This window comes from Triplophysa rosa, linkage group LG2, assembly GCF_024868665.1.
Source record: "Triplophysa rosa linkage group LG2, Trosa_1v2, whole genome shotgun sequence".
In the NCBI taxonomy this organism is placed as follows: domain Eukaryota; kingdom Metazoa; phylum Chordata; class Actinopteri; order Cypriniformes; family Nemacheilidae; genus Triplophysa; species Triplophysa rosa.
Genome location: NC_079891.1, coordinates 29,284,941 through 29,312,050, shown reverse-complemented (window position 1 = coordinate 29,312,050; position 27,110 = coordinate 29,284,941). Strand labels below are relative to the sequence as shown.

General features: G+C 40.0%; 1 protein-coding gene across 4 annotated transcripts in view; it reads left to right on the top strand.

Annotated features, from left to right (window-relative positions):
* Positions 1 to 14,175, top strand: part of fam222aa (family with sequence similarity 222 member Aa) — a 50,341-nt gene extending 36,166 nt beyond the window's left edge. For all 4 annotated transcript variants that reach the window (XM_057356483.1, XM_057356474.1, XM_057356465.1 and 1 more), the window contains one exon: positions 10,965 to 14,175. In XM_057356483.1, coding sequence (XP_057212466.1) covers positions 10,965 to 12,427 — 1,463 coding nt within the window. In that variant the 3' untranslated portion in view covers positions 12,428 to 14,175. The remainder of the gene's footprint in view (positions 1 to 10,964) is intronic.
* The last annotated feature ends 12,935 nt before the right edge of the window (positions 14,176 to 27,110 follow it).

Below are 27,110 nucleotides of genomic sequence, written 5' to 3'. Positions count from 1 at the left end.
CCATGATGCCCCTGACGTGTCTGCTGACGGTTAGCATTCCACACGGGCGTGAGGAGGACAGCGTTCGTCAGCTGCTGGCACTGTTGTTGTGGATGATGAAGAGGCGTCAGGAGGAGAGCGAGCGGATGGGGTCTGTGGGGTTCTCCTCAGGGAGAGGAGGGGCTGTTATCTTTCTCTCACTGCTACAAGCGCTGAGGATCTCTTATTCATCTTTCTTTATCATCTCTAGTACCTCACGTTGTCCTCCGGGGTATGGAGGGCAGAAAAAGCTGTTGGGTGCTGAATAGCGAAAAGCATGAAGCCATAAAAACTAAAATCACAATACAGATTCAATGAGATTTAAAGGGATAGTTCACCCCTGAATAGAAATTCTGTCATTATTCAACCTCATGTCTTTCAAAACCTGTGTATGACTTTTTATTTTGTAGAACACAAAAGAAGATATTTTGAGGAATGTCTCCTGTGTCCATGCAGTGGAATTTAATGGGGCCCGATGTTGTTTGGTTACCAACATTCTTCACAATATCTGCTTTTGTGTTCTGCAGAAGATAGAAAGTCACACAGATTTGTAATGACATGAGGGTGAGTAAATCTAAAAGAATAAACATTTTTGGGTAAACTATCCCTTTAAGCTAAAGCTACATGTTCGATTCTATTTAGCACGACTGACCCATCACATTAGAGTATTCCAGACAACTGTTTAACATATTTTCAGGATTTTATTCTTCATAATGAAGCAGAAGGTTTTTATAAGCAGGAAAAGGAACGAGTGTTGTCTGTTTTCCCACACTGTGTGTGTAGGCAGCCTGGCCCTGCTTGCCTGATACAGGCTGAGAGTAGGCAAATGCAAAGTGACACTTGTGTGTGTAGAATGGTATTTGTAGTGACGCTTTGACCGCAGATAATAAAGTGTTTGCCCTGAGGTGATTTCAGACGGCAAGCACCCCCAATGAAACTCGCTTACTCAGAAAGAGAGAGAGAGAGCGGGAGAGATAGATGAGAGCGCGACGAGGAGACAGGACGATCGAGAAGGATGGCGGAGTGAGAGTGTATAGTTTGTAAAAAGGATTTCAGACTTTTAAAACGACATGGATTGTGTGTGTGAGAAAGACCAAACGCTTTCCAAAACACGTGTTGTTTTTTTATTGAATTATTTTGGAATTGGCTTTAAAATGATGTCACGTTGAAGTATTACACGTTTAAACATCTTTTGTCATCCTCGGGTAGATATTGCAGAAAATAATGTTAAAAATTGTATTTCCTCAGGGAAGGTCTTAAGTATCAAGCACATTATTCATGTGCATTTTAATTTGACTTGGAGCCCCTGCGCTTATTAGCTCAGAGATTCACCTTTGATTGGATACCGGCTGCTGTCTGCAGGGAATTAGCTCAGTAACCCTGAAATGTTTTGCCAGTTCACACTGAGCGGAGCAGGAAATGAATCTATTAAAATCAGAGCCAAGTTTGGCCCTAACAAAATATTAGATTAGGCTTTAAACAGCTTTTTTCATTTTAACTGACCCTGCCTGTTAACACGGGCCTTTCTTAATAAATCTGGCAGCAATTATTTTATTTAAATAGGAAAATTAATTTTAGTGACACCCTTAGTAGACAGACTTCTTAAAGGGACAGTTCACCCAAAAATAAAAATTCTGTCATCATTTACTCACGAGTTGTTCCAAATCTGTGTAAAGACAGAGAAAGATATTTGTAAGAATACTTATAACCAAACAGGCCACCCCTGACTAACATAGTAGGAAAAATTGCTTAATAAATGTCTTTGTTCTGTTGAACACAAAAGAAGATATTTTGAAGAATGTAGGAAAGCAAATAGTTCTGGGGCACTTTTGTCTACCGTTGTAATTTTCCATACTACGGTAGTCAATGGTGGCCAAGAACTGTTTGGTGACAAGCATTTTTCCAAATATCTTTCTTTGTATTCTTCAGAACAAAATTCGATCAAGTCGAGGGTGAGTAAATGATGACAGAATTTAAATTTTTTGGTGAATTTGTATCATATTGGTCATCATATTAGTTACCATAACAAAATCAGTATATGGGCAATTCCAGCATTATGGACGTGACATAAAAATGCTCAGAGACTGTATTTGTTACGAATATATTGAACCATCTTGTGTATATTTTACTAAACCCTTGTTGATAGAATCTAAACATCAGAAAAATGTCAGTCTATGAACAATCTTTTTATTTTAAAAAAGGCAAATAAACATGTGTTATGGATGTGACAAAAATATATATTTTTGGGAGACGACGAATTTTGTAGGATTTCTGTAAATTAAAATGCACAAGCCTGAAGCAATAATACCCAATGAATAGAGAAGGATGCCTCTTCATAGAACATCAAATAGTTAATTTACTTTAAAAGTGTCCATTTATGAGGATAGATGTGACAATCCTGAAATTGGCACTTACCTGACTATGAAAAATCATGCACTTAAAATAAAACAAATGCTTTAAAATCTTGAAGAGAGACCTCACATGGGTATTTGAACCACCAAATGTTGATATCTGTGCTGTTAGCATAGTAAAAAAATATTTTTTCATGGTAAGGTTCACATTTTCACGGAATTGCCCATATACTATACCGACATTTATGTGCACCCTTATTTACATTGTTTTTGATCACCAGTTTTCGAATAATAATGAGCTTGAAACAATACGTTAGTGCGTCTATTTTTATCAAGCTATGCATATTCACATCTCTCTCCAGGATTGGGCAGACAGGAAGACAGGTCCGCAATCCTGTGCCATTATTGTCATTAGCGCGTGTGTTTGAAAGGGGCATAGATGTGTAGCCGAGCCTGTGGTGCAGGAGGTCTGGGGGAGGACAGGCGCGTTCTTTCAGCTCGCCACTCAATTAGAGGCACAGAGGCACACAGAGGCATGCTGGGTTAATTGTAGAGCTTCAAACAGCTGCCACATTCAGAGCTCCATTGTGCTTGCAACGGTTGTTACGGCGGCTGGGGGCCTGGGTTAGTAATCGCTGAGTAATCAGTCTGAGAGAAGAGCAGATGACACGGCCATTAGCAACAGGCAGGTATTGTTTAAAATGCAACCACACCAGAAGCTCCTAGTGGGCTCGCTCTCTCTCTCTCCAACCACCTCCCCGTCCCACTTTTGTGAAACCACTTCACTGCTGATAGGGTGATAGAGCCAGAAAACACTGGTTGTTTGGTGTTTGTGGGAGTTTGCACGTGTTGCAAAAAAAAATTTCAAAATTGCAATTAAAGTCTTCTAAATCAGTTTATCAGAGTATGATAAGTGTTGAAAAGGGTGCCTGATGGTGTAATATATCCCAGATATATTTCGATCCCTGATAGCACACATACATCTGGGAGACGTCTATTTGATGTCTGCATTTACATCTGCAAAACATATTTTTTGATTGTTCGCTCATTTCTGTCAGATGTCATAGACACCTAGAAGATTTTACGTTTTATGAATTTGGCAGACGCTTTTATCCAAAGCGACTTGCATTGCATTATACTATACATTTGTTTCTAAGTATGTGCAACAGGAACATCTGTAAGATGTTTAGGATTAAGAATATATGTAAAACTGCTTTTCTAAGACGTTTATCAGATGTTTTTACAGAGCAGATGTATTCCAGATCTTTAGCAGACATCTTACAGACATACCTGTGCTATCTAGGTTATAACCACCATGTGCATTAGCATAATTTGTGTTATGTGGTCAGTCATTTTTTATGTCGGCTACTGTCATTGCAGAACAACAGGTTTAGGTGAATCTTGTGGAGCAAGTAAATTGTTCAAATGTTTCTCAGTAGCTGTGAATAATAACTCCCCTGAGATCTGAAGATTGCAACTGTATAATGTATATAATATTGTACATTCTTAAGCACTTGCATTGCACTTTATATAAGTGCAAATAAATAAATAAATCCAGGTGTGTCCATTAAGACTGTGTGTCCACCTCAAACTAAGAGTTTTGTTGAAGTGACAATTTTAAGGATAAGAGATCAGAGACAAAGAGCCGCCACAGCTTGCTCCTGACTGCGATTGAAAAGAAAGTTGGCCCAAACTTGACTGGGTCGGGTGCCGTGTGCACACGGGTATATAGTCTAAATCCTTTGAAGCCGATGTTAGGTCCCATCTCTAAGCATTTGTTTTGACAGTTTGCTGACAGTGTGCTAATAAGCGAGCTTTCAAAAGGTGAAAACCTTCAAAACCCACTGGATGTTGCGTTGCATGTGTGTATTTCTCAGAATCAGTTCCTGTTTATCTGTGCTCTTTTTCTGTGCCACAACCCATATTTGTAAGACCAAGGGTTTGATGTGGTTTTATGTGTATTCATTGTTCTGGCAGTCAGTAGCTGTTAAACCCCACAGCTCCACATGTGAGCATGATCTACACAACATTTTTCCGGCTTTTTTAACCTCTTGTTCATTGCGTACTTTGGACAGAAGCGCAGCTAATGCTGAACGGTTGAAGTACTATAACATGTCATTTTCTAATCTCTGAGAAGTTGATATTTCTTGGTGATTAATTGAAACTGCGGTGCTCTGAAAATATTCAGTAATTTTGTGTCACAACTTCTTTCATCACTGCATCATTTCTTGCAGATGCATCCCTGAGGATGCATGCACACATCTGTCTCTCGCTCTCTCTCTCTCTCTCTCTCTCTCTCTCTCTCTCTCTCTCTCTCTCTCTCTCTCTCTCTTTCTCTCGATGCACTGCTTTAAAGAACGAATAAACGACCTGTACAGAAAACTCCACTTATTTTTAGGACCTCCATTTTCTACCCACTCGTATTCATATTCCTTCTTATCCTTTTCAATCTAACTCCCCTCCAAAGAGTGCACGCATACACACGCTTGCTGCTAATTAGAGTAGTGTTAATTGAGTATTTAGGATTATGCCTCCTCCACACTGCCTGCTCGCTCAAGGGCGGCCCAGGGAGCTTGAAGGACGCACGTCCCAGCCTCCATCGCTCTCCGTCTGGTGTATCTGCATCCCGAACTGACCCGGGCCTTACCGTACCCCACTCATCCCAACCCGTCTACTCCACAATGGAAGGTCAGCGTTCAGAACGTAGGTGCGTGAGTTAGGTCGGGATGGCTGGGAGATTTCAGGGATCGGGTCTTGATGTCTTTTACTGTGCATTCTGTGTGTGTGGGGTGCATTGGCGGTAATGAGAGATGGCATTTAGAGAACTGCTGCTCTGACACACGGGCACTCAGTGCCAGCCACGAGTGATTAAGGACAGAGGTCATTCTGCTAATTATCCCCCTGCCATACTGCTTCCCGCAATCTTCCCCTCCCTCGCTCTTGCTCTCTCCGAATGTTGTGTGCCTGGCAGGACCGGATCATTTGTATGTACACCAGAAAAGAGAAAAACGCGACGCATGAGCAAATACGCTCGCTTGAGGATGGTAGTCAGATTAGATTGCTGGTAAATGCACGGCATCAGAACGGCAAGCGATCATTTCTGTTAAAAGAAGAGAAGTAATGGGTAATAAATGGACAGGACGGAACCGGTTCACTTTGCTTTCTTGTTCACACAGTGTTTGTGAGAGCAAATACACACACGCACACACACACACACACACACGATAGTTCTTGTTCTGTAGAGAGAGAGAAGGAAAAGGACTGCTGCTTTCCTCAAGGGAAATAATTAATCCGTACAAGGCTGTCGCATGTCGAGATGAAGCAAGTGTGAAGCATTTTACCCAGGAGGCACTGCAGACTGTCGCCCATGCAAACACCTGTTAGAACGCCTGCCCCACATTAGCATACACAACACACACGTACAACATTGCAAACAGGAGTAACCACAACACACCTCACTCCACCAATCCGGTTTGTGTGTGTATATATGTCTTAGTATGTGGTTTCGTGCTTGCCTGTTTTCGGAGTGTTTTGTTTGCATCTGTATCATTTTTTGTGCTGTGAACTTTGTGTGGATTTGTTGTTGAGCTAGTCGTGTGGTTGTGTGTGTGTTTAGTTGTGAGTGTCTGTGTTTATCACAGGACACCATCTGTACTGTGCTCGCAAGCGTGATCACAGACATCGAGCACCAATAAGTCACGCAGGTCTGAGCCGATGAAAGATCTCACGCACACAGTCACACACACTCAGGGGAAGGCCTGTGTGACAGATAATGTTGGTGTTATTCATGGGGGGAAGTGTGAGGAAGCTTGTCATGTTGTGTTTTTAAAGTTCAGATGGTACGTTTGTCCATCTGGTGGTCTCTCATAGGAATATATATCTTATATTTTAAATGAGATTTAAGTCAAATGTTACTATACATGGACCTGTGTTGCATTACTTTTACTAAAACTATATTTATACATTTAAAAAAGTACATAAATGTATATATTTTGTAGTTTTTTTGTATTTCTGAAATATTTTTTGTGTTTTCATATAAAACTATATTTTAGATATTTGTAATATTTATATAAACATGTATTTTAGATATTTTTATTTTTATATAAACTTATATTTTAGATATTTAATTTTTTTTTATTTTGTTTATGACAGTGGGATTATAAGCAGGTCATTTAAATATGAAAAACACTAAAGGACGTGCATGGACGTGCTATTCTAGATGGTTTCTTTAGTAGACTGTTTATGTCTTTAAATTAAAATATTTTTACTTTTGCTTACTGTACATCAGAAAGAATCAACATTGACGTCGTATAAAATGAGTAGATCACCCAAATATTTTTTTTATGTTTTATTAAATATATTTATTCATGACATCCTCATGACATCCAGGATCTGATTTATTTCTGTTACACAAAAATTCGTCATTTTATCTTTTTACATGTCAAAATGTTGAAGCTCCAAAAAGGTGCATAAGGCCATCTTTAAAATAATCCAAAATTGTCTTCTGAAGTAAATCAATACATTTGTGAGAGAAACTATTATTATGTTTAGCTTTTCTTATACAAGAACCAATAAGATTCTAAATTATTGACATGCCACACTGATCGGTTTGTTTGCATGGATACACAACTCATTGATCGCTAAATAAGATGAAAATATTAATCGTTTGCTCTCGTATTGTTTCATTTACACTAAAAAATATATTAATTTGTTTTTAACTGAGAGATGAGAAATATACAGCTGGCATTCACAAGAGGGCGAGTAAATTATGAAAGAATTTTCATATTTGGGTGAAGAATTCTTGAAAGTTACTCTCCAGTTTAAGCCAGTTTTTCTTTTCTTTTGATCTTTATTTTGATCTAATCAGGTTTAGAAATCATTGATGGCTACTTCAAACTGCCTGTCCGTCTCTCCCTGTGCTCATAGCTGCAGTAATAGCCAGAGGTCTTTGTTGGGTTGAAGCCGCTCTCTATGGCTCTGAAAGGCCTCTAATCCCCGTGGCCTGTGAAGTGTGAAACCCTTTGATGGCAGGTCGGGTCCGGGAACCTGTTGACAAACAACAAGAGCGAGGCGCAGAGAGAAAGACAGCAACATCGGCTTTATCCATTGTACGAAAAGATTCAACACGCCTCTTTAGGCACGTAAAATACGCAGCTGTCACCTGAAAACACAGGGCAGTGATAGCATTAGCCGTGCTTTAATGATAGTTAGCGCGTTTTCGCCCCCATCGCGCAGCGAGATTGAAGGGAGGAGAGAGATGGAAACCTAAGGGAGAGTGACATGGCAAAGGCTGTTTCTTAATTAAACCATGTGATGATCAAAGATATTCATCCCATCCGACTCCCCAAACCCCCCCCGCCCCTTTACTTGAAGGAGAACAGAAAGTTTTTTGCATACGGACCAGCGATGCTGCTTTGAAATCCACTTTTTTCCGCTTCGGAGCCAATGAAGTGAGGAAACTGTCAGTCTGGTCGTGTCGCACACACGCGCTCGCAAACCCTCCCCACCCATACTTCTGCGCTGGCTGTCGGAGAAACATCAAAGCACCGTGACGCTGCTGTCACCGAGAGGCTTGAAAGTGTCGGCCCCTGCTCTGGCCCTGCATGGGCTGGACAGATGCTCGACAGCCCCCTATTTCATCTGACCCATTTAGAACAACTCCAATTAGACTGTGACAGTGAGGAGATGAGCATCCTTTCATCCGCTGCCCGAGAAAATGCCAACTAACGTACAGGCTTTACACCCCCGGATCTCTGTAGTCTCAGGAATCCTTTTAAAAGAGTTATTAGACATAAGAGTCGGTACAAAGTGGCCAATCACTAGAATTATTATTATTATAATGTTGCTTAAAATGTGACCTGACCTTTATCTTGGACTCGTATAATTAAATAAAGAAAAATTGCATGCAGTGTTTTAAAATTCCATATCTAATTTTTTTAAACGTTGTCGTGATGGGAAAAATTTTGAGGTCAGGAACATCAGACAAGTCTCTCCTTTGTAAAAAAATCCATTAGAAATCTATTTAATATAGAGAACATGTTGAATTGTAAGTGTTGTCACGACCAAAGGACATTGTTAGGAACCAAATATCTTTAAGTGGTTTAATTAAAAAAGGTGTACATTTTTTACAAAAATCGTTGTTTTTATTAAGACAATTTTTGCTATTTTCCCACTAATAGAGAACGTCCTTGACATGTGAACCTACTCAAGATTATTAGTTGACTTATATGACTGCTGTATTGTAATATACACAATAACGACATGATGCAATACACGGTATCACCAATCAACATCCAGACCCAAAACTATCTGTTTTTTTGAGAAAGAATGCTCAAAAAACAAGGAAGGGCTACAATGGCATTCATATGACAGTCCATAATCTTGCCCAATACACCGTTTCGGTTTCATTTTTCTTAAAGTCTGAAGGTCGTGTTTGAAAAAACAACATTGTGTACCTGTACCAAAGCCATCAGTCCAGCTGTGATGCATGAGGAAGGAATCATAATAGCATGCTTTGCTTTGGTACCTCAGAGTCTGAAGGTCTCGCAGTCCACGAGAGAATAATAGATGGTTTGGTTTAGGAGTTTCTGTCTGTGTGATATACACCTGAAAGAGGTGGGATGACAGTGATCCAAAACAGAGGTGTGTTTCAGCAACAGAGGCACAAACGGATGCAATTTTATATTTTTTGCCAACGTCAATAGGCCTGGTCCCAATTCCATTGAAATGCTGTGGTCTGAAGCCGGTCGCTCAAGCAAGACGTCCTATAAATATACATGAAACCGTTTTGGGTAGAGGAATGAGTGCGATGCATCTCCGACCACTTCAAAGCTCTGTGCACCTGCTGTAGAATGTATCGAGGTTTTCTTTTTCTTTGTGACCTTCTTTGTTTCACAAAAGTGTGTTGGTTTCAAATTAAGCATGTGTAATGAATATGTGGAAACAAAAATATTTGAACAATTTACGATTTATTCCAAAGGACAGATACTGCTACTACCTGCCAGCAGATTTGAGTTTGATTTGACTTTCACAGACATTTTGGGGTTTGTTAAGCAGTTTCCTAAATGCAACATCATCAGTTCTCCCATGGCACTTTTTTTTTAACAACATGCCATTCGATTTTCAAGGGCTTAGAGCACATGGATGCTGTAGATTTAGCTGCATTAGTGATTGAACTGTGGCAGCTTAATGGAAGCCAAGAAGACTTTCAGACGCGTCCGAAGTGTGACAATCTGAAATTTGACAACTTCCTCACAGCTGGATCCCTCGAGGTTGGGAAAATCATTCTGACATTTGCTGACGCCGCCATTTGCGGCGGTTTAATTTTAGTGGGAACGATAAAAAACAAGCAGAAATGCTTCTCTTTAAAATATCATTTTTGCAAGGGTTGGTAGTCATTTGTGGCAGTTGATTTATCACTTGTAAATTGAGTGCTTCGCCTGCTCCCCCTCTGACTTTTTGTAGCACTGAACTAAGTAGCCATGAAATTGCCTGAATAATGTCGTTTAAATCCAATCTCACCACGGCCCTTCACCTCCGCTCATCCTCTGCCTCGCGCTGCTCTTTCCTCTTGTTTCCCAACCCCTTTCTCAGAATCCCAAAAGCATTTTCTCAGAAAACTCCAGATTTGGGGGGCTTTTATCAAGTGCGAAGAGGGTCCAGCCGCATGGCCACTTTATCTTGCTGTCTGAAGACAGACATTAAGACTTATTGAGTTTTTTTACAATTTTGTACTATTTTCCGACATAAATTCCTTAGTTTTAATAGAAGCGAGTGGTTTTTGTAGCATCTTTAAAGATGTCGGTGCAGTTAGTTTCCTCTGGCTGTAGAAACCCGGTTACGAATTCCCTGTGGGCGGAGTGTTGGAGGTTTGTGGGAGGGGTAATGTAGGTCTGTCTCCTCATTTGGAGATGGTCTGATTGAATAACTGAGAAATTGGCCTGGTCAAGGCTAAAGAGCTGCTGGTACTACTTATAAATCTCAAATGTGTCAGTGCAATTAAACAAGTCTTTTATCCTCTTTACTTCCTGCTCGCTCTCCTTTCCGTCTCCAAGGGTAACCCAATTTTGAACAAAAGAGAGGCCAAATTAATTTCACAAAGCACTGGTTTAATAATGCCTTGGGTGCCTGATTTCGAGGTAAAAAAGAGCTATTTATCCAGGGATAAATGTACTCTGGAATAGAGAGAAGGATAGAAACTGGGGTATGGAATAAAATACAGTGTCTAGAGGGAGACAGGGTTTAAAACCATTCTGTGTTTCATATACTGTAATATATTGCGTGTCTGCAGTTTGTACGTTTACACTGATATTCTTTGTGTGCAAGTCTTTGCAAAACTGGTAGCAATAAACTACACCAATCAAGTCAGAAAGATCAAAAAGTCACATGGATAAGGTTATGGCAAACTTTGGAGGCAACAATGGTGTGGCCTTCAGCTGAACGAGTATTGGCTTGAAGCAAAAGGAGCTTAGTCTTGTCACGATCAAACTTGAAATGATAAATAGATGGTGACCAATAGCCATAACAATTGTTGAAACAACACGTATCTCAGATATGATGCCTAACTCATGACATTGCTCTCTGTTTGCTTTGCAGGTGAGCTGACTGTCCCCATGCCTTCCCCGCGCTACCCCAGCGCAGCAGAGCTGGACGCCTACGCGCAGAAGACTGCCAATAGCCCACTGTCCATCAAGATCTTCCCCACCAACATCAGGGTCCCCCAACACAAGCACCTTAACCGGACTGTGAATGGATACGACACCACCGGACAACGCTACAGTCCCTACCCCCACATCCACACGGGAGGCTTCCAGGGTCTGTTAGCGATCGTCAAAGTGTCATCGTCGACCTCATCATCTTCATCATCCTCTTCATCTTTCGTACCCTCCACAAAGGGCGTTCTCAAAAACTCAGAGGGCAGGAGGACTAAGCTGTCTCCGGCGCAGATAGCAGTGGCTCCTTATCCGCCTCCGAACAGCAGCACTTTAGGTCATTGTCACGGACAGATTGTGTACCACACAGGTCCCCCCAAACCCCCGGAGGCCACCACGCTGTCGGTTCCCCCTAACGTCACTGTGGCCGGCTCGGTGATTCCCGTGGCTGGGGGCCGAGGACTGAATCTCCCTCCTCAGTCCAACCTTCCCTCCATCCAGAGCATCATTTACCAGATCAACCAGCACTGCCAAGCCCAGGCTCTGCAGCAGGTGTGTCACAACGGGACATCTACAGGACCTCCGAACCCGAGCCCATCCAAACAGGGTGCCGTCAACCACTCAGGGGGGTCTTACGTCACCAGCATGGCTCCGCAGGGAAACATGGCTTATTCAGGGACGGTGCTACCGGGGCAGAACGGGGAGGTGATGAAAGCCGGAGTGTATCCCGAAGGCATGGACTACCTGCTGTGGCAGAAACAGCAACAACAGCAGGCAATGTTGAGGATGTACAGCGGGGGAAGCGGCGGAGGAGGTGCTGTCAGCAAGTCGCCCGAGACCTGCGTCCCAGGAGGATCCATCATGCTGGGTGGAGCCCAGGTGTCCTCTTCCAGAGGTTATCCGATGACGGCAAGTACGAGCGGTGGGGGCGGGCTCGAAAAGGTCAGTTCCTCCCCTTTGAACTGCGTGGGGATGCACGGGAACTTTTCGGTCGGGCAGTACTTCGCGCCCCCGTGGAACAGCGTCCTGGTTACGCCAGACAGCGACTGCTACAACCCCCAAGAGTTGCCTGGAGGCACGAGCACAACCGGACCGGCGACGGGGCACAGGGAGCTTGGATTCGGCCATCATCACCAACATCCTCATCATCACCATCATCATCATCACCACCATCCTCATCACCCTCCCATAGACAGCACGGGTGGCCTGTGCTGTAGTCTGCCCAGTAAAAGTTTCTGTAATACATCAGTGTTGAGCAGCAGTCTCCAGTCACTGGAATATCTGATCAACGACATCCATCCGCCCTGCATCAAGGAGCAGATGTTGGGGAAAGGATACGAAACCGTGTCCGTGCCGAGACTGTTGGACCACCAGCACGCACACATCCGCCTCCCTGTTTACAGATAAGATGAGACGGGTGATGGGTCAGGCTGACCAACGTAAAGACCTGCTGGAAAATCTTTAATCAAAAACTGTGGATATGTTGCCATTGCGGATTGCCTGGATTTGCAGTGGAATTTGGTGATACTGCTCTAAGCAGACTGGAGAGATCTGGATCAAAACATGGTGAATGAATGCTGGAAAGCCAATCTGTGCCTCTCGGCTCAGAGCTGAGAGAGTGGCTGGCTGGGAAATGGAATGTTGCAAGATCCTAAACGTGGATTCTGTAATTCTTGGTTTTCTTTTTTTTTTTTACCAGGAAGTTGTTTTCAAATCGTTTCTTTTGGTGATTTTCCCCTTTTAATTATTTCATGAGACTAATATGTTATGTTTTGGGTGAGAGTCAATGGTCTATATGAAGTGAATATGGTCTCTCCTTGCGAGTTTTAGATTGAATGATGATGATGATGGTCTTAAAGCACCATGGTTAAATACATGTGCTCACTAAACACTGTAATAGATAAAGCCACATAACAGCATCGCAAAGACCAAAAAAAGCGACAAGATCAGTGCTTTTATGTGAAGTTAATGGATATTTCATTGAATTAACAAAAGCTTAGCGGTATGGAATTATGGTTTTTCATAGAAATTGCACTGCTTGGGGTGTAAACATTTTGTGAGAGTACTAGGAGGTTGGAAATTAGAAGTCTGAATATAATGTATTTAAAGAACTTGAAGACTTGAACCTATTTTTGTTGTTTTATATATATATTTGTAGTATATAATATGCATTGGCTGCTAAGGGAGTACGAGTGTAAAATGCTTAGGTTTTTAAATGTTTCGTTAAGAGTCTTTCATTTTGATTTTAGTCTCTTTTGACTGCAGTATAATTTCTGCTGTTCTCATGGTGGAATCGCCGCCAAGGGCCAAACAACAGAATTCTCATTTATTTACTTACACACTGGAATCCACATTCTCCAAAAACGGCTCGGTTAGGCCAATCAGGTATTTTTGCGGTTCCTTTAAATGGAACATCGTATAATATTCTGACATGCCGAAATGCTTTTAAATTCTGGAAATGAGCTGTCTGTTGTAGGAATTCTTCATTTCCGAGCTGAAGGTTTTGATTGGTTCGGGAGCAATTAACTCCTCCCTCGTGGCTTTGAAGCGTTAATGCTAATAATAGATATTGCTGAGGGGAGTTAACCTATGGAGGTGTCACTTGACCATTCCTCTTTTAGAAACGATGAAAACAATCATTGTGGTGCCTCTCTCAAACAGAGAGGATGAGTGTTCGCCTCTGCTCTGTGCTAGAGGTTTCGAGCAGGGTTGGGGCCGCTCGTAAGCTTTGTCTCAACACTGAAATATTTATTCCGACTGTGACTTTCCTGTGAATGTACTGCACTTAGATTACTGAGAAGACTAATGCCTTGTGGGACAGAGAGGGGGAAATAAAGTAAAATTGGATGGGCACAGCGGTCCCCGGCGTTAAATTAGCATTTCTTTTGTCAGTCAAATTTCACCGGTAAATTGAATTCAGAAACTCGAGAGAGAGAGGCAACAGGGGGGGGGGGGGTTCTGTCGGAGGCAAGAGCTGGCTACAGTCTAGATTTATGAAGTGCAATTATTATGACTGTATTAACAATTTTGTTTTCTCTGAGCTTACACCAAAAAAAATGTAAACTACAGCTGTGTCTACATTCCCAATGTACCACATACTCATTCCCTTCTTGTTTTGAGGTGCAAAATAAACTGATTTCAAGACTTTATTGAAAAACCCATGTCTTTGCTTTGACCTTGTCTTTATTCAAATGCATTTCGTTAATGCCAGTGGGATGGGGATGATCTATAAAGTGTGGAGTGGGGGGTGGGGACTTTATTACACATTATAAAACCTATCAGTTTTGTTCATGAATATTAACTGTGTTGCTTGTCATTCACACAGCAGTTTGGTTGTAAAGTACGGATTAGCGCAAAAGCAAAATTAAATTTAGATGAACTCAAAAAAATAAAACAAAAATCGAATTATTATAATTCTATTAAATATGCTTACAATGAATATAATGATTGTCTCTCAAAAGTGAGATGACAAAGACTTCATTGTTTAAAACCAGTTAGGTGGTGCTAAATTCCAGTGTGACCTATATTTCATCGGACGCAAGCGACTGGCCTGAAGTTAGCTTCTGGTCTGTGTTTGTTTATCGGTCTGACTAGTGGCTAATAATGTATTAACTATAACTATTTATTTAATTTATATTCATATTAGTTTATATTAAGATTTTATAGTATAACAATTGTATAAAAACCAATATGTTAAGTTTTATAGTGTACATAATTTTTTATATACGTCTAACTTTGTCGCATTTAAAGTGATAGGTCACCCAAAAATGTTTATTCTGTCAGCATTTACTCATCCTCTTGTCATTTCAAACCTGTATGACTTGCTTTCTTCTGCAGAACACAAAAGAAGATATTTTGAAGAATGTTGTTAACTTGACCCCATTTACTTGCATTGGTTTTGTGTCCATACAATAGAAGTTAATGGGGGGCCCAGTGCTGTTCGGTTTCCAACTTTTTTCAAAATATCTTTTTTTGTGTTTTGCAGAAGACAGTCATAACGTCATAAAGGTAAAAAAGTCATAAAGGTTTGAAATGACAAGGTTTGAAACAACTATCACAACTATCACGTTTAGCCAACACACTAAAATTTTTGGGGGGATATTTCAACCCATCTTTGGGTCAAATATGGACAAACCCAACGGTTGGATTAATATTAACCCAACCCGGTTGGGTTTGTCCATTTTTGACCCAGTGAAGGGTTGAAATAACGGAAGTAACAAAGTGAAGTAACAGTTCTTCTTCTGGTAACCCAAAATAATACTGGCTAGACATACTTTTAACTTGCTAGCCAATGTAACTTGTTATTTCTTTTGCTTGTTTTCAAAAGATAACCTGCAGGGACTCTATTCTTTGCGGATGTATACCAGGATTTAAAGTCCCAGTGAAATAAAAAATGACAATTCTTATTTTTTCATGAAATATTGCAGTGTTTATAGTAAATATCTTATCAATGTGGGTCATGTTCTTTTTAAAATTAATTTACCCTCATAATATTCAGTTAAAATTTGAAAATGCACTTCCGCCCTGAAATGACTATGCATCTCAAATGACGTAAACTAGACGGCTTGGCCGGAGCATCCGTTAACTCCTCCCCTTCAACTGTCAGTCTGCTGCCAGTTTCATTTCAAAATCAATGCAACAGCTGTTTTTACACATCCAATCAATTCGCAGTGAAAAACGCAAGCCACACCCACTACTTTTCTCCTTTGAATTTCCTTTTCAATCGGAAATGTGTCAGAATACGGAAGTAAAAACGATCGCAACTTCCGGTTCACGGGGACTTTAAGTTTGGGCCACAAAAGCGTGTGCATGCGCACTACGCAGTTACAATTGTTTAAGTTGTTGCTTTGAAACCATCTACATGAAAGAGGAAAAGTATTTTATTGTCTTGTTGCTGGTAACACACAGGGGAAACCATACATATATTCAATATATCACACAAGAACCTAAAAAAGATTTTATAAAAAAATGAGTCCTCTCACTTTTCTTCGCATGATCTTTGAAGCAGAAGCATTTTTTGATGTCTAAGCTGGTAAAATAAACAGCAAGAACGCCATATCTCCTCGGATATCCGTGGTGTCTCGGTAGAGTACCCATGTAAGATCTGATTGTTTTAGTCAGACTGAGCATGCTTGGAGTGTGCCGCATTGATCCACTGTGGATTTGCTCATAACAGCACACTGCTTGCTTCGAAGAAAAACGAGGAGAACTGTAGGGAATATAAACACGCCGAACACCTCAACTCAAACATACATCCTGCACCTACAATGCTAAACTCAATCTTCAAGCATTTAATTTCAGTTTGCAGTCCATAATATAAGGGATGAAATCTGTAAAAAGTGAGCGAGCTCATGTTGGTTTAGCAAACGAGGAGCTGCAACAGTCCATAAACATTTCCGTGTGCACGCTATCTGTGTGTAGTTTTTGTCAGCGTGAAAGATGCGCCTCTGATCACATCCCTGGGGCTTTTCCTCTCTGCATCCCCGTTCCTGTCATCCTTTATGTTCTGTCTCTGCTGTGTTAATGGATTTGAGGAGTCGCTGCGGCAAACAACTTTCTCTTTCGCTCACTCGTTCGGGTTTGTGCCCAGTAAATTCTTCATTTTATTTATTCATTTACAGTAGAAAAAAAAGAGTTAATCGATTAAATGCTTAAAACGGTGCTGTTTCTATAGCTCAAAGTTGCATTGTGATGGTTTTATAGTGCATTTAATTTGAACAGCTTTAATCAGATGGTCAGATATCTCTGATGACCCACGTAAACAAATTCATACTGTTTTGGAATAAGATGAGTGATAAAAAGAAACAAACTTAATTTTTAATATTTGCTTGTACATGCACTGATCTGTTAAGCATTCTGTCATGTCTGTTAATGCCAAAACAATTAGCCAATACAACATTCAACCCAGTTATTTTCTGCCTCGCTTAGCATCTTTTTTGCTGAACCGGCCCAAGCCCTCGTGCACCCAGAGAGACAGATTGGTGTCAGGAACAATAGGCCTCTTAGCCTCCATACGAATAATAGCATTAGAGCCCATATAGAATCTCTAAGAGTCGAGTCCTCTCATCTTCTTTGGCTTTAAGAAGACATATGGAGCATCAGCAGCTGCACCTGTCCTTTGAATCACCATCTCATTGAGTAATTATTTGTTTTCCGACGGGATTATACTTACCGCTGACTGGCACTCAGATGTGAGTTTTAAAAGAAGGCAAGTCTGTGGAAAGAGGACGAGCAAGAGACGGATCGAGCGGAGGGTTCAGAGCAGCCCTGGAGCGTGCTTTTGCCCTGGTTGGTAATCAGGATAATTGCTGCGTTGCTAGTCTCCAGTCTCTGAGTGTGTGTGCCTCTGTGCAGATTGGCCCCTCAGGCTCCGTGAACCGGGCCACTGCAATTCCCTTCCTGCAAAGAGAAAGAGTGAGACAGTTTCACCTCAGGCTTGTCTTATTAGATGTACTTATAAGATTCACTTAATGAGGATCATAAAACTGATTCAAATACGCTGTTGTCACATAATTCTTAAAGGGGCGGTAAGCAAAAAAGAAACAGCATCGTTACATTCGTGTCATTGGAAACGTGAGTTACTCTCTTCAGTGGAGCGGTATAAGACTCTCTTATCATGCAGTTTATCATGTCAGGTTTCATAAACTTACTAAAAAACAACTACACTCTTAAATGTGTTACACTATGCCATTGACGAACCATTTTTGGCTGTATGGTTCCATAAAGAACCTTTAACATCTAAAAACATTTCTGTTTCATGAAAGGTTCTTTGTTGTGAAAAGCGGTTCATTAGATTAGGAAAATGTTTTTTTTATATATATATATTTTTTTTTTTATCAAAGCATCTATGCAAGTAAAACACACAAAAAAGTTAAAAATAAATAAATACATATTTAAAAATAAAGGAGCTTAAAAAGGTTCACAGAGATGCCATAGAAGAACCATTTTTGGGTCCACAAAGAACCATTCAGTCAATAGTTCTTTAAAGAGCCATCTCTGCCTTACCTTTTTATAGTCTGAAGAACCTTTTTTAACCACACAGAACCTTTTGTGAAACAGAAAGGTTCTTCAGGTGTTAAAGGTTTTTTATGGAACCAAATGGCATTGAAGAATCTGTACATATATATTTTTTTATATTTCCTTTTTGAGTGTATATATAGACATTATATATTATGTTATATTATGGAGTACAAAACGCATCGCCTCTGTCCTTTTGAAACCTTAGATGTCCAAATTTGTCAGGAAATGACAAAAAATTTAAATCATAAAATTCTGTGTTGTCAAAGTAGCCAAGCATTTTTTAATGATTTTTATTGGTTAGCTATTTGTTTCTTTTAAGAACCTTTTAGGAACCTTTTTACAAAACACCAGGTTTGAAATAATCAGAGTGAGTAAATTTCCTTTTGTGATGTACTGTTCCTTTAAGACCTTTCTGGTGCAGCAGATTTAAGAGACTTTACATTCGATGCTCATTTGGATTCACCCAAGTTTTTGTCTTTCTGCTTCACTGCTTCACTCTTTTTTATCCTTCCTGTGCCCACACACCTTGACACACGGTGAGGGGATTTTGTTGTCACTTAACCATTGAAATGACAGAGGGGGTCAGAGCATCCCATTAACAGATCCATATGTGGGCTTTCATTCAATACCCCTCTCTCTCTCTCCAGAGGGTCTTTATTCTCCCTCTCTCTCTGTCTGTCTCTCTCTGTGTCGACAGTCTTTCTGTCTCTTTCACCCTTTCATTGTGATTTAAATAACTAAACCATCTTCTGCTCTTCTCTGCTGGTTCAGTGCTACAGTCGTTAATTAGTTCATCCTTGGTTCTGTTCAGCTGTCGGGGGAAAGCTTTGGGTCCATATGGACTTTGTCTCAGTCATGATAAGGTAAACATGATTAGTATCCAATTTTAGAGGATTTATAGCCTACATACTCAGGGGTCACTGATTAGCGGGGTCGTGGTTTCAGGATTGGAGAGAATTATTAACAAAATTAACGAACACAAAGAACGGTTGAAGGAGACAGAGACGCATCTTTATGGTTGCATGTAAATTGAGAGATTAAATGGGATAGATGTACTTTGAAGAATTAATTTGTCACACTGTGAAGCTGATTTGAAACTGTATAGAGTGCTATAAAAATTATGACCACTACGAAAAAAAGTCTTGTAGAGACTGTTTGGAATTTCTTAATTTAAATGGACAGTTCACCCAAAAATAAAAATGCTTTCTTTATTTACTCACCCTCGAAATCTGTATACATTTCTTTGTTCTGATGAACACAGAGAAAGATATTTGAAAGAATGCTTGTAACCAAACAGTTCTGGGCCACCATATAGGAAAAATGACCCCAGAAGTGCCTTCTTTTGTGTTCAACAGAACAAAGAAATTTATAAAGCAATTGTTTGGTTACTGTTTGGTTACGAGTTTGGTTCTTCCAAATATCTTTCTCTGTGCTCATCAGAACAAATAAATGTATACAGATTTGGAACAATTCGAGGGTGAGTAAATGATGAATTTTCATTTTTGGGTGAACTTCTTTAACACAATATTACACCTGCATATTTCATTTCAGAGCCACACAACACATCAGTTTAAGTTATGACTGTACAAATGTTTTTAAGGAAATTAAGAAATTGGACCTTTTGAAAAAATCCCTGCTGTATATTATCAGCGAATGTGACTTGGTTGAAAACATTGCAAAGAACTATTCGTCGAAACAGGTTTTTTCCACTGGAATGAATCAAATGCAATTTCTGCCCTGTCTATCTATATCAATGTTATCTACATCTAGATCCACGTCTATGTCTAGGCGAGTTCTGGGCAACTCTGGTGGCGTTGTGCACAGCAAGCCATTGTTACACAGCCAAGTATTTGAAGGGCACAGGCCCTGTGGGAGAGAGACAGGAGCCAGTAACAGGGCGAGAGATATGGCGGCACAGTGAGCACGATAGAGAGCTATATCCCATAATCCCTCTGGTTCAAACCACAACTGAGACTCTTTCCCTTGCGCAGGGAAATCATGGCAGGGTCTAACCCTTCGGCAAGCGTGCGTATATGAGGCCAGCAAACAAGAAGTGCAGATAAAAAAACATGCCTGTCGTTTCCTCCTTATCCATCTCTCTTGGAAAACAGAAAGCGAGATGGTGGAGGAATAAAAATAAGGGCAGCTGCTCTCTCCTCGGATCTCTGGCACGGCGTATCCAACATGGCACGCACACGAGCGCTCACAGGTCTCGGCCCCCATTGTGGGTCGAACGCACAATGAGGTGCGTGTCGACTAAACATTCAACCAGCAGCTTTTAAAAGAGCATCGCCTCAGATGTGGAATGTATGTACTCCCGTGGAAAGCTTCGCTTTTGCTTGTGCTTCTGATCTGGCTGTTGTCCAACGCACATACTGTGCATATAAAAGAGCGATACAGGGCCAGTGTTCATCCAGCTGATAGATGCCAGGGGCCCGGTGGCATCCTGGATAGCTCCGCTCATCCGAACCTAACAGCCCTTTGATGGAGTAAAGTTACTATGTGCTAAAAGCATGAGCCTCGATGGGAAAGTACATACTTTTGAGTGTGTTTCAAAAAATAACTCCAGTGTTTGGATAAGTCGTAGTCCCTGTGGCATAGTTTTTGCATTTGTTTGAATCATTTTACAATCTTACCATTTTTTTTACAGTTAGTAGGCCTACCCTATTACTAATATACATCTAGATATATGCTTAAAGGGACAGTTCACCCAAATTTAAAGGGATACTCCACCCATAAATGAAACTTCTGTCATGTATTACTCACCCTCAAGTTGTTCCAAACCTGTATACATTTCCTTGTTCTTCTAAACACAAAGAAAGATATTTAGAAGAATGTTAGCAACTGAGATTTCTGGGGTAGTCAAAAATGGTAGTCAAAGGTGCCCCAGAACTGTTTGTTTTCCTAAATTGTTCAAAGTATATTATTGTATGTTTAACAGAACAAAAAATATACAGTTTTTTATTACTATGGTATTCAACGGTGCCCCAGAAATCTCAGTTGCTAACATTCATCCAAATATCTATCTTTGTGTTCAACAGAGCAAAGAAGTGTGTACAGGTTTGAAGCAAGGATGAGTAATTCATGACAGAATTTTCTTTTATGGGTATCCCTTTAAATCAAAATTAAGTTGTTTATTCACCCGTATGTCGTTCAAACCTGTATATAAGTCTTTCTTCTGAGGAACACAAAAGAAGATATTTTGAGAAATGTCTCAGTGGTTTTGTGCCCATACAATGGAAGTCAATGGAGGCCACTGTTGTTCAGTTACCAACGTTCTTCAAAATATCTTCTTTTGTGTTCTGCCGAAGAAAGAAAGTCATATAGGTTTTGAATGACACGAGGGCAAATGATGAAAAAATTTCATTTTTTTGGTCAACTTTCCCTTTAAGTACAATTTATTTTTGTATGTAGGCCTAAGTGTATTTCAAAAGCACTTTTCACAGCAAGATGAAACTTTGCTCCTTACTAAAACACTGGAAGAACAATCGTCTTGTTTGCTGAGTTGCAAAGCAGACTTCAGCGCGGACTTCACTGGTCTGTCCTCGGAGGAATTGCAGTGAAACTGAAGATAGCTGAGGCAGAGATGAAAGAAAGCCAGAAAAGAGAGAGAGAGAGAGAGAGAGAGAGAGAGAGAGAGAGAGAGAGAGAGAGAGAGAGAGAAAGAGAGAGAGAGAGAGGGTGAAAGAGCTTTGTATTTGTCGCTAAATTGGATTAAAGATTTAGCTGGCATCATTTGTAGTAATATATGCAGAGTTAAACTGCGTTCACAAGCCTCTCGCACTCAAAGAGGTTTAATACGGAAACCGAACAAAGTGCATTCAGCCGGGCTCAACACAATCTCCACGGGATGAGACGTTTCCTTTTAATGTTACCATAACTACACTTCACTGCACTTTTGGCAAATTTCCCTCCCTTTGAACAATTTCAAAACTCCACTGTTTCTTTCACTGTCTAATGTAAGAACACGAGAGCGTCTGGAGATTAGTTCGGCTGTTTTATTTCCCATTAATTGCTGTATTGTTTTGTGGAGCTCACACAGAGAATACATCTGCGATTGAGCACAAGCGATGTTTTTAGCACATGAAAATGAAGAATTGGTGGAATCCGAAGGCACGGATTCTGTGTCTTGCGTGCAGTTTAACGCTTCACAAAGAAACACATTCTGGGGTTTTTTCTTTTGAATGAGATGTACCTTGTTAATCTGACATTTTGAAAGATGAAGACAAAGAGGGTATGAAAGAACAATATAGATGAATGCTGTAGTCAAATCTCTGTTCAGCTTCACGTGTGCCAAATCTTTCCTTCTCTTTCTTTATGGATTACTCGGCTCATCCGAACGAACTGTGCTTTTATGGAGTAACAGTACAAGACATTTTAATGTTCTGTCTGCCAGCCCACTTTTTCTCAGAATATCAATCCTGTTTTGGTTTGTTTCGGATGGCTGCGCATCAATTCGTCTACTATCCTGTGCATTTAAAGTATGTACTTTGCTAGTGCTGGGAAATGAAATACTTCTGAGGTATAGAAGAAAAGCACTGAAATGTGTAAAAGCACTTAAAGTAGGTTAAAGAAAAGGATGAGAGGAGATTGAGAGTCACGAGTTGATACACCATGTTTAAATGATATTATATTGCTTATATTGTGAGCTTTTCGTTGGTTATCTTCATGTAATATTCAACTAAAGGGAAAGTTCACCCAAAAATAAAAATTCTGTCAATATTTACGCATCCTCGAGTTGTTCCAAATCTGTATACATTTCTTTGTTCTGATTGAACACAGAATTCTGTCACACAAATCACGCATTCTTCTAAATATCTCTCTCTGTGTTCATCCGAACAAAGACATTTATACAGAACAACTTGGGGTGTGTAAACGAAGACAGGATTTTCATTTTGGGTGAACTGTTCCTTTAAGGGCAGAAGTTTCGTTTTTAAGCATGGTAAGATGGAGCATCATGTTCATCATGAATGTAAAGGACTTCGAGAAGAAAGTATGGGTTGTAAGAGTGAAATATGGATGTTATGCCCTTTATATTTTGCACACTTATAAAAGACTTGAACCCATTTAAATCGGTCATTCAGATCAGTCATGCAATCTCGGTAACAAAAGAGCTCATTCCAGACTCACTTCAGGCTGGTTTGACCCAATTTCAACTCCGATCTGCTGGAGGTCAAACCGGTTCACCTTCTGAACTCTTCACCGCTGTGTGTCCTGCTGCTGGTCTCTTTGACGTTTATCATTTCAATCACATGCTCCTTTTTCTGTGCAGCTGGTTTCGTCTTTCTTTAAAAATATAGAAAAAATGATTATATTATTCAAAAGATAATAATAAAGACAAACAATTTCACATTTCATCTTCTCACGTCTTTGTTTACCCATGAATGCATATACAGTATCAGTTTGCGTTAGAAGACAGACAATATGAAAATACGGTTTTTGGGGAAGGGTACATGTGCGGTTATGAGGAGGAAATGCAAATGACCGTGAATGTGGAAAAATAACAGCATTAAAATTCAGCAGTGCCGAAATTTTCACAAATCAAACTTCAAGCACCCCAAATTGTGCCATCAACACTCCACCCATAAAGCGTGCCGTGTCTGACTTCATTAAAGCTCACGAGTGAAGGTGCAGCTGCACGAGTGTGTTTCATTAACTCTGCAATGATTGGGGACTTAATCAGTCGTAAGAACAAATTCAGTGAGCAGGAAGGCTTTTATCAGTCAGACTCACTCACCTGCACGTCTACTGCCTCTTAGCCAGCAGCGAATTAGGAAAGCGACAGCTGTTGAAAGCCAATAATTACACTGCTGCGTTTAAGATCATAGGCACACTAGAAGATAGATTTTAGCTCATGTATTTTATATTATATACTGTAGATGATCAGGTGCGTCAGATCATCATTCGCTTTTGACTAACATATAAAGATAAAAGTATTGAAAACGTTGTATTCATGTTGCATAGTTGAGCTGTACTTGGCATGTAAACTGAAGCTCAGCTCTGAGAAGAATTTAAGGAGGTTTGGCAAAACATTACACACAACACATGCACAAAACTGAGTCAAGCCAGGAGAATGGCTCCAAAATATTACCCCAATTATTTTCAACAACTATTAATAACAGATACAATTTGAATGTTTAATGTGTTTTGTTTTTCTATGCATTTTTGTATATTTAAATGATTCTGTGATACGCTGTAGTTTGCCTTTTGGCCAGATCATTTTGGCCAATAACTACCCGTTTATCCATTTTGTATTGAAAATCAATATTTTGTACCTATTTTTATTATGATTTAATCGAAACTAATGGGGTATTTAAAGCAAATATTTTACAGATTTGCCCGCCCCCCACTGACATCACTTTTGGACACTACTACAATATTATATAACATTATATAGAGAGAGATTTAATTTGTGCACGATATAACCCTTCATCATAAACATTGCAGTGTGTACCTCGGGTCCAATTTTTTAAAATCTGTAAATTAGAATTTCTATTTTTTAGCCAGATTAAGACTTTTTAAACATAAGAGATTTTTCAATGATATAACACAAAATCTTGGAAACGTCTTTCTGTCCCTCATTGCTATTGTCACATATTGTGTTGCATTCATTCAGAAATGTGTCACTTTGGTGAAGAATCTCACTGTTGTTTCTGAAAGCCATGAGTTCCTCTTTCTTCAAAGCAAGAAAACATTTGGGAATGGGAAGAAAAGGTATGTGTGAACCAATAAAAAACAGAAAGTTAAACAGTGTCAATACTATCGTTTTTTTCTGTGTGTCGGCTATAGGTCATGCCCAGATGAGTGTTATTTTACTCCAATTATATGGCGTTGAACTTTTCATTTAAAGGGACAGTTCACCCGAAAATAAACATTCTGTCATCATTTACTTATCCTCATGTTGTTCCAAATCTGTATAAATGTCTTTGTTCTGATGAACACAGAGAAAGATGTTTGGAAGAATGCTTGTAACCAAACAGTTCTTGGCCACCATTGACTACCATAGTAGAAAAAAATCTTGAATGAACTGTTCCTTTAAGTCCACACATTTACTACAAAATATTTTATTTCTATTCAGTATATTTGTTTTCAAATCGAAAACAGTTTTCCTAAGAACAATGCTAAACACAATAAGAACCATACATTTAAGACATGTTTTCAGAGTCTTCGCTGTGTTTTGGTTTATTCGAATGATCAAATTTGTTAGGTCTTATGCTTAAAACAAGCTGAAAATACATTTTCTTGTATGCATTTAGCAGACGGTTATCCAAGGCAACATGCAGTGCATTTAAGGTACTTGTTTTATCACTATGTGTATTCCCTGGGGAAATGTTTTATGTTTACTGTAGGATGCCTACATATTTATACTGCAAAGCAAGACAAGGGTAATAAGAATAGGATTTTTGTTGTGTTTATTATTATCCCACACAGATGAAAAAGGGCAATTCACTTTTAGTTTTGAGCACAAACACACACACGCACATATTCATAGTATCCGTGCACATAGCAAATAAGCCATCTGCTCAGGCCTGGAGGGCAGAGTTAAATCAATGTTAGTCCAGAGCTGGCAAACAACACCCAGCTATTGCACCATAATTCTGAGGCCAAACATTCATCTTTATTTTCTTCATCTCATCCATCTTCTTTTCTTCATTTCCTTCCTGTATCTTACTTTCTCTTTCCTGCAGCTCTCACCTGTGGTCTGTCTTTCTCGTCGAGGAGTTTGCGGCCGCGTGCTGAGCTGCTTAGGCTCGGCTGTGGTTACAGGGGTGCTGACGGTGACACTCGCTGGCCCAGACCGTGCCCTACTTACAGAGAAAGAGAGAGAGAGAGAGAAGGCGAGGAGGGTGAGTAGCCTAAAGTGTCAGCAGTGCGAGGTGCTCAGCGTTTAGATAAACTCCTTTGGGATTAATGGCCTAGTTAAAGTTGGAGCTAAAGAGGATTAGCCTCCTCAGAGAGGTGGCAATAGATCCAGCATGTCCTTCAGCGATGGAAGAGGAGGAGGAGGAAGATGAAGGAGGGAGAGAGGGGGAGTTCGTAGGTTGCTAATGAATGCATGGGACATGGAAAATGTTATGTGGGGTGAGATGATGTCACAATGTTCCTTGACATTATGGAGGTGGAAAGTGATGGCCAAAGACAAGGTCAGTGTGTAACAGTGTTCTTGAGAATTGTGACAACGGCAGAGTTTATTATTTTACTTTTTTACTGTTGGTAACGTTTTATTCTAAGCAACTGACAGTGCATACAATGTATGCATGTTTATGAGTCAGCTTGTTTGTTTAGATCAAACCCATGACTTTTGGGCTGCTCTGCATTCCCTGATAGCACACATACATCTGGACGTTTATTTGATGTCTACATTTACATCCGCAAGACATCTTTTTATTGTTCGCTCAACTGCAATATGTCTCTGAGATGTCTCATGTCAGATGTCATATAGACATCTAGATGTCAGTATGATGTTTATGATCTAGAATGTATGTAAAACTGTCTTTTCTAAGACATTTATCAGATGTTTTCCATATCTTTAGCAGACATCTTACAGTGAGCTACAGGAACGCAAAAGAAATGACCTTGTCAGACAGTTTTTAAGATGCAATTAAAACACCAGAAGGTACTTTTAGTGGGGGGGTTTGTTTGTTTTTGAGGTACTTAAATTGCCAAGGCATTTCATTGAACACCATCTGTGCCTCCACAGTAGCATACTTTTTCTAGGGGTCAGTTTCGGGCATTATATATTTAGGGAAAAACAACCAACATTATCAAAAGTATACACATTGAAGGAATAGTGATGATGTGTGTTTAGTGGTGAGCACAAGTTGGAGTTGACGTGTATTGACAACACACGGCGCTTTAGCGTCATCTAGGGGTTAAAACTAGAACAGTTGAGAAGCAGTCAACTAGTCTTGAATTAAACACTTTCACGCGGAACCTTTAACATTAACACTGTGTAAATCTTTTTCTCAACGTGTGTTTTCGACATAAATGGTTGACATTACATGTAGGTGAGTGATAAGATGGATTTGTCCGTTTATTCCCGTCAAATATTTTAGGCCTAACGTTACAC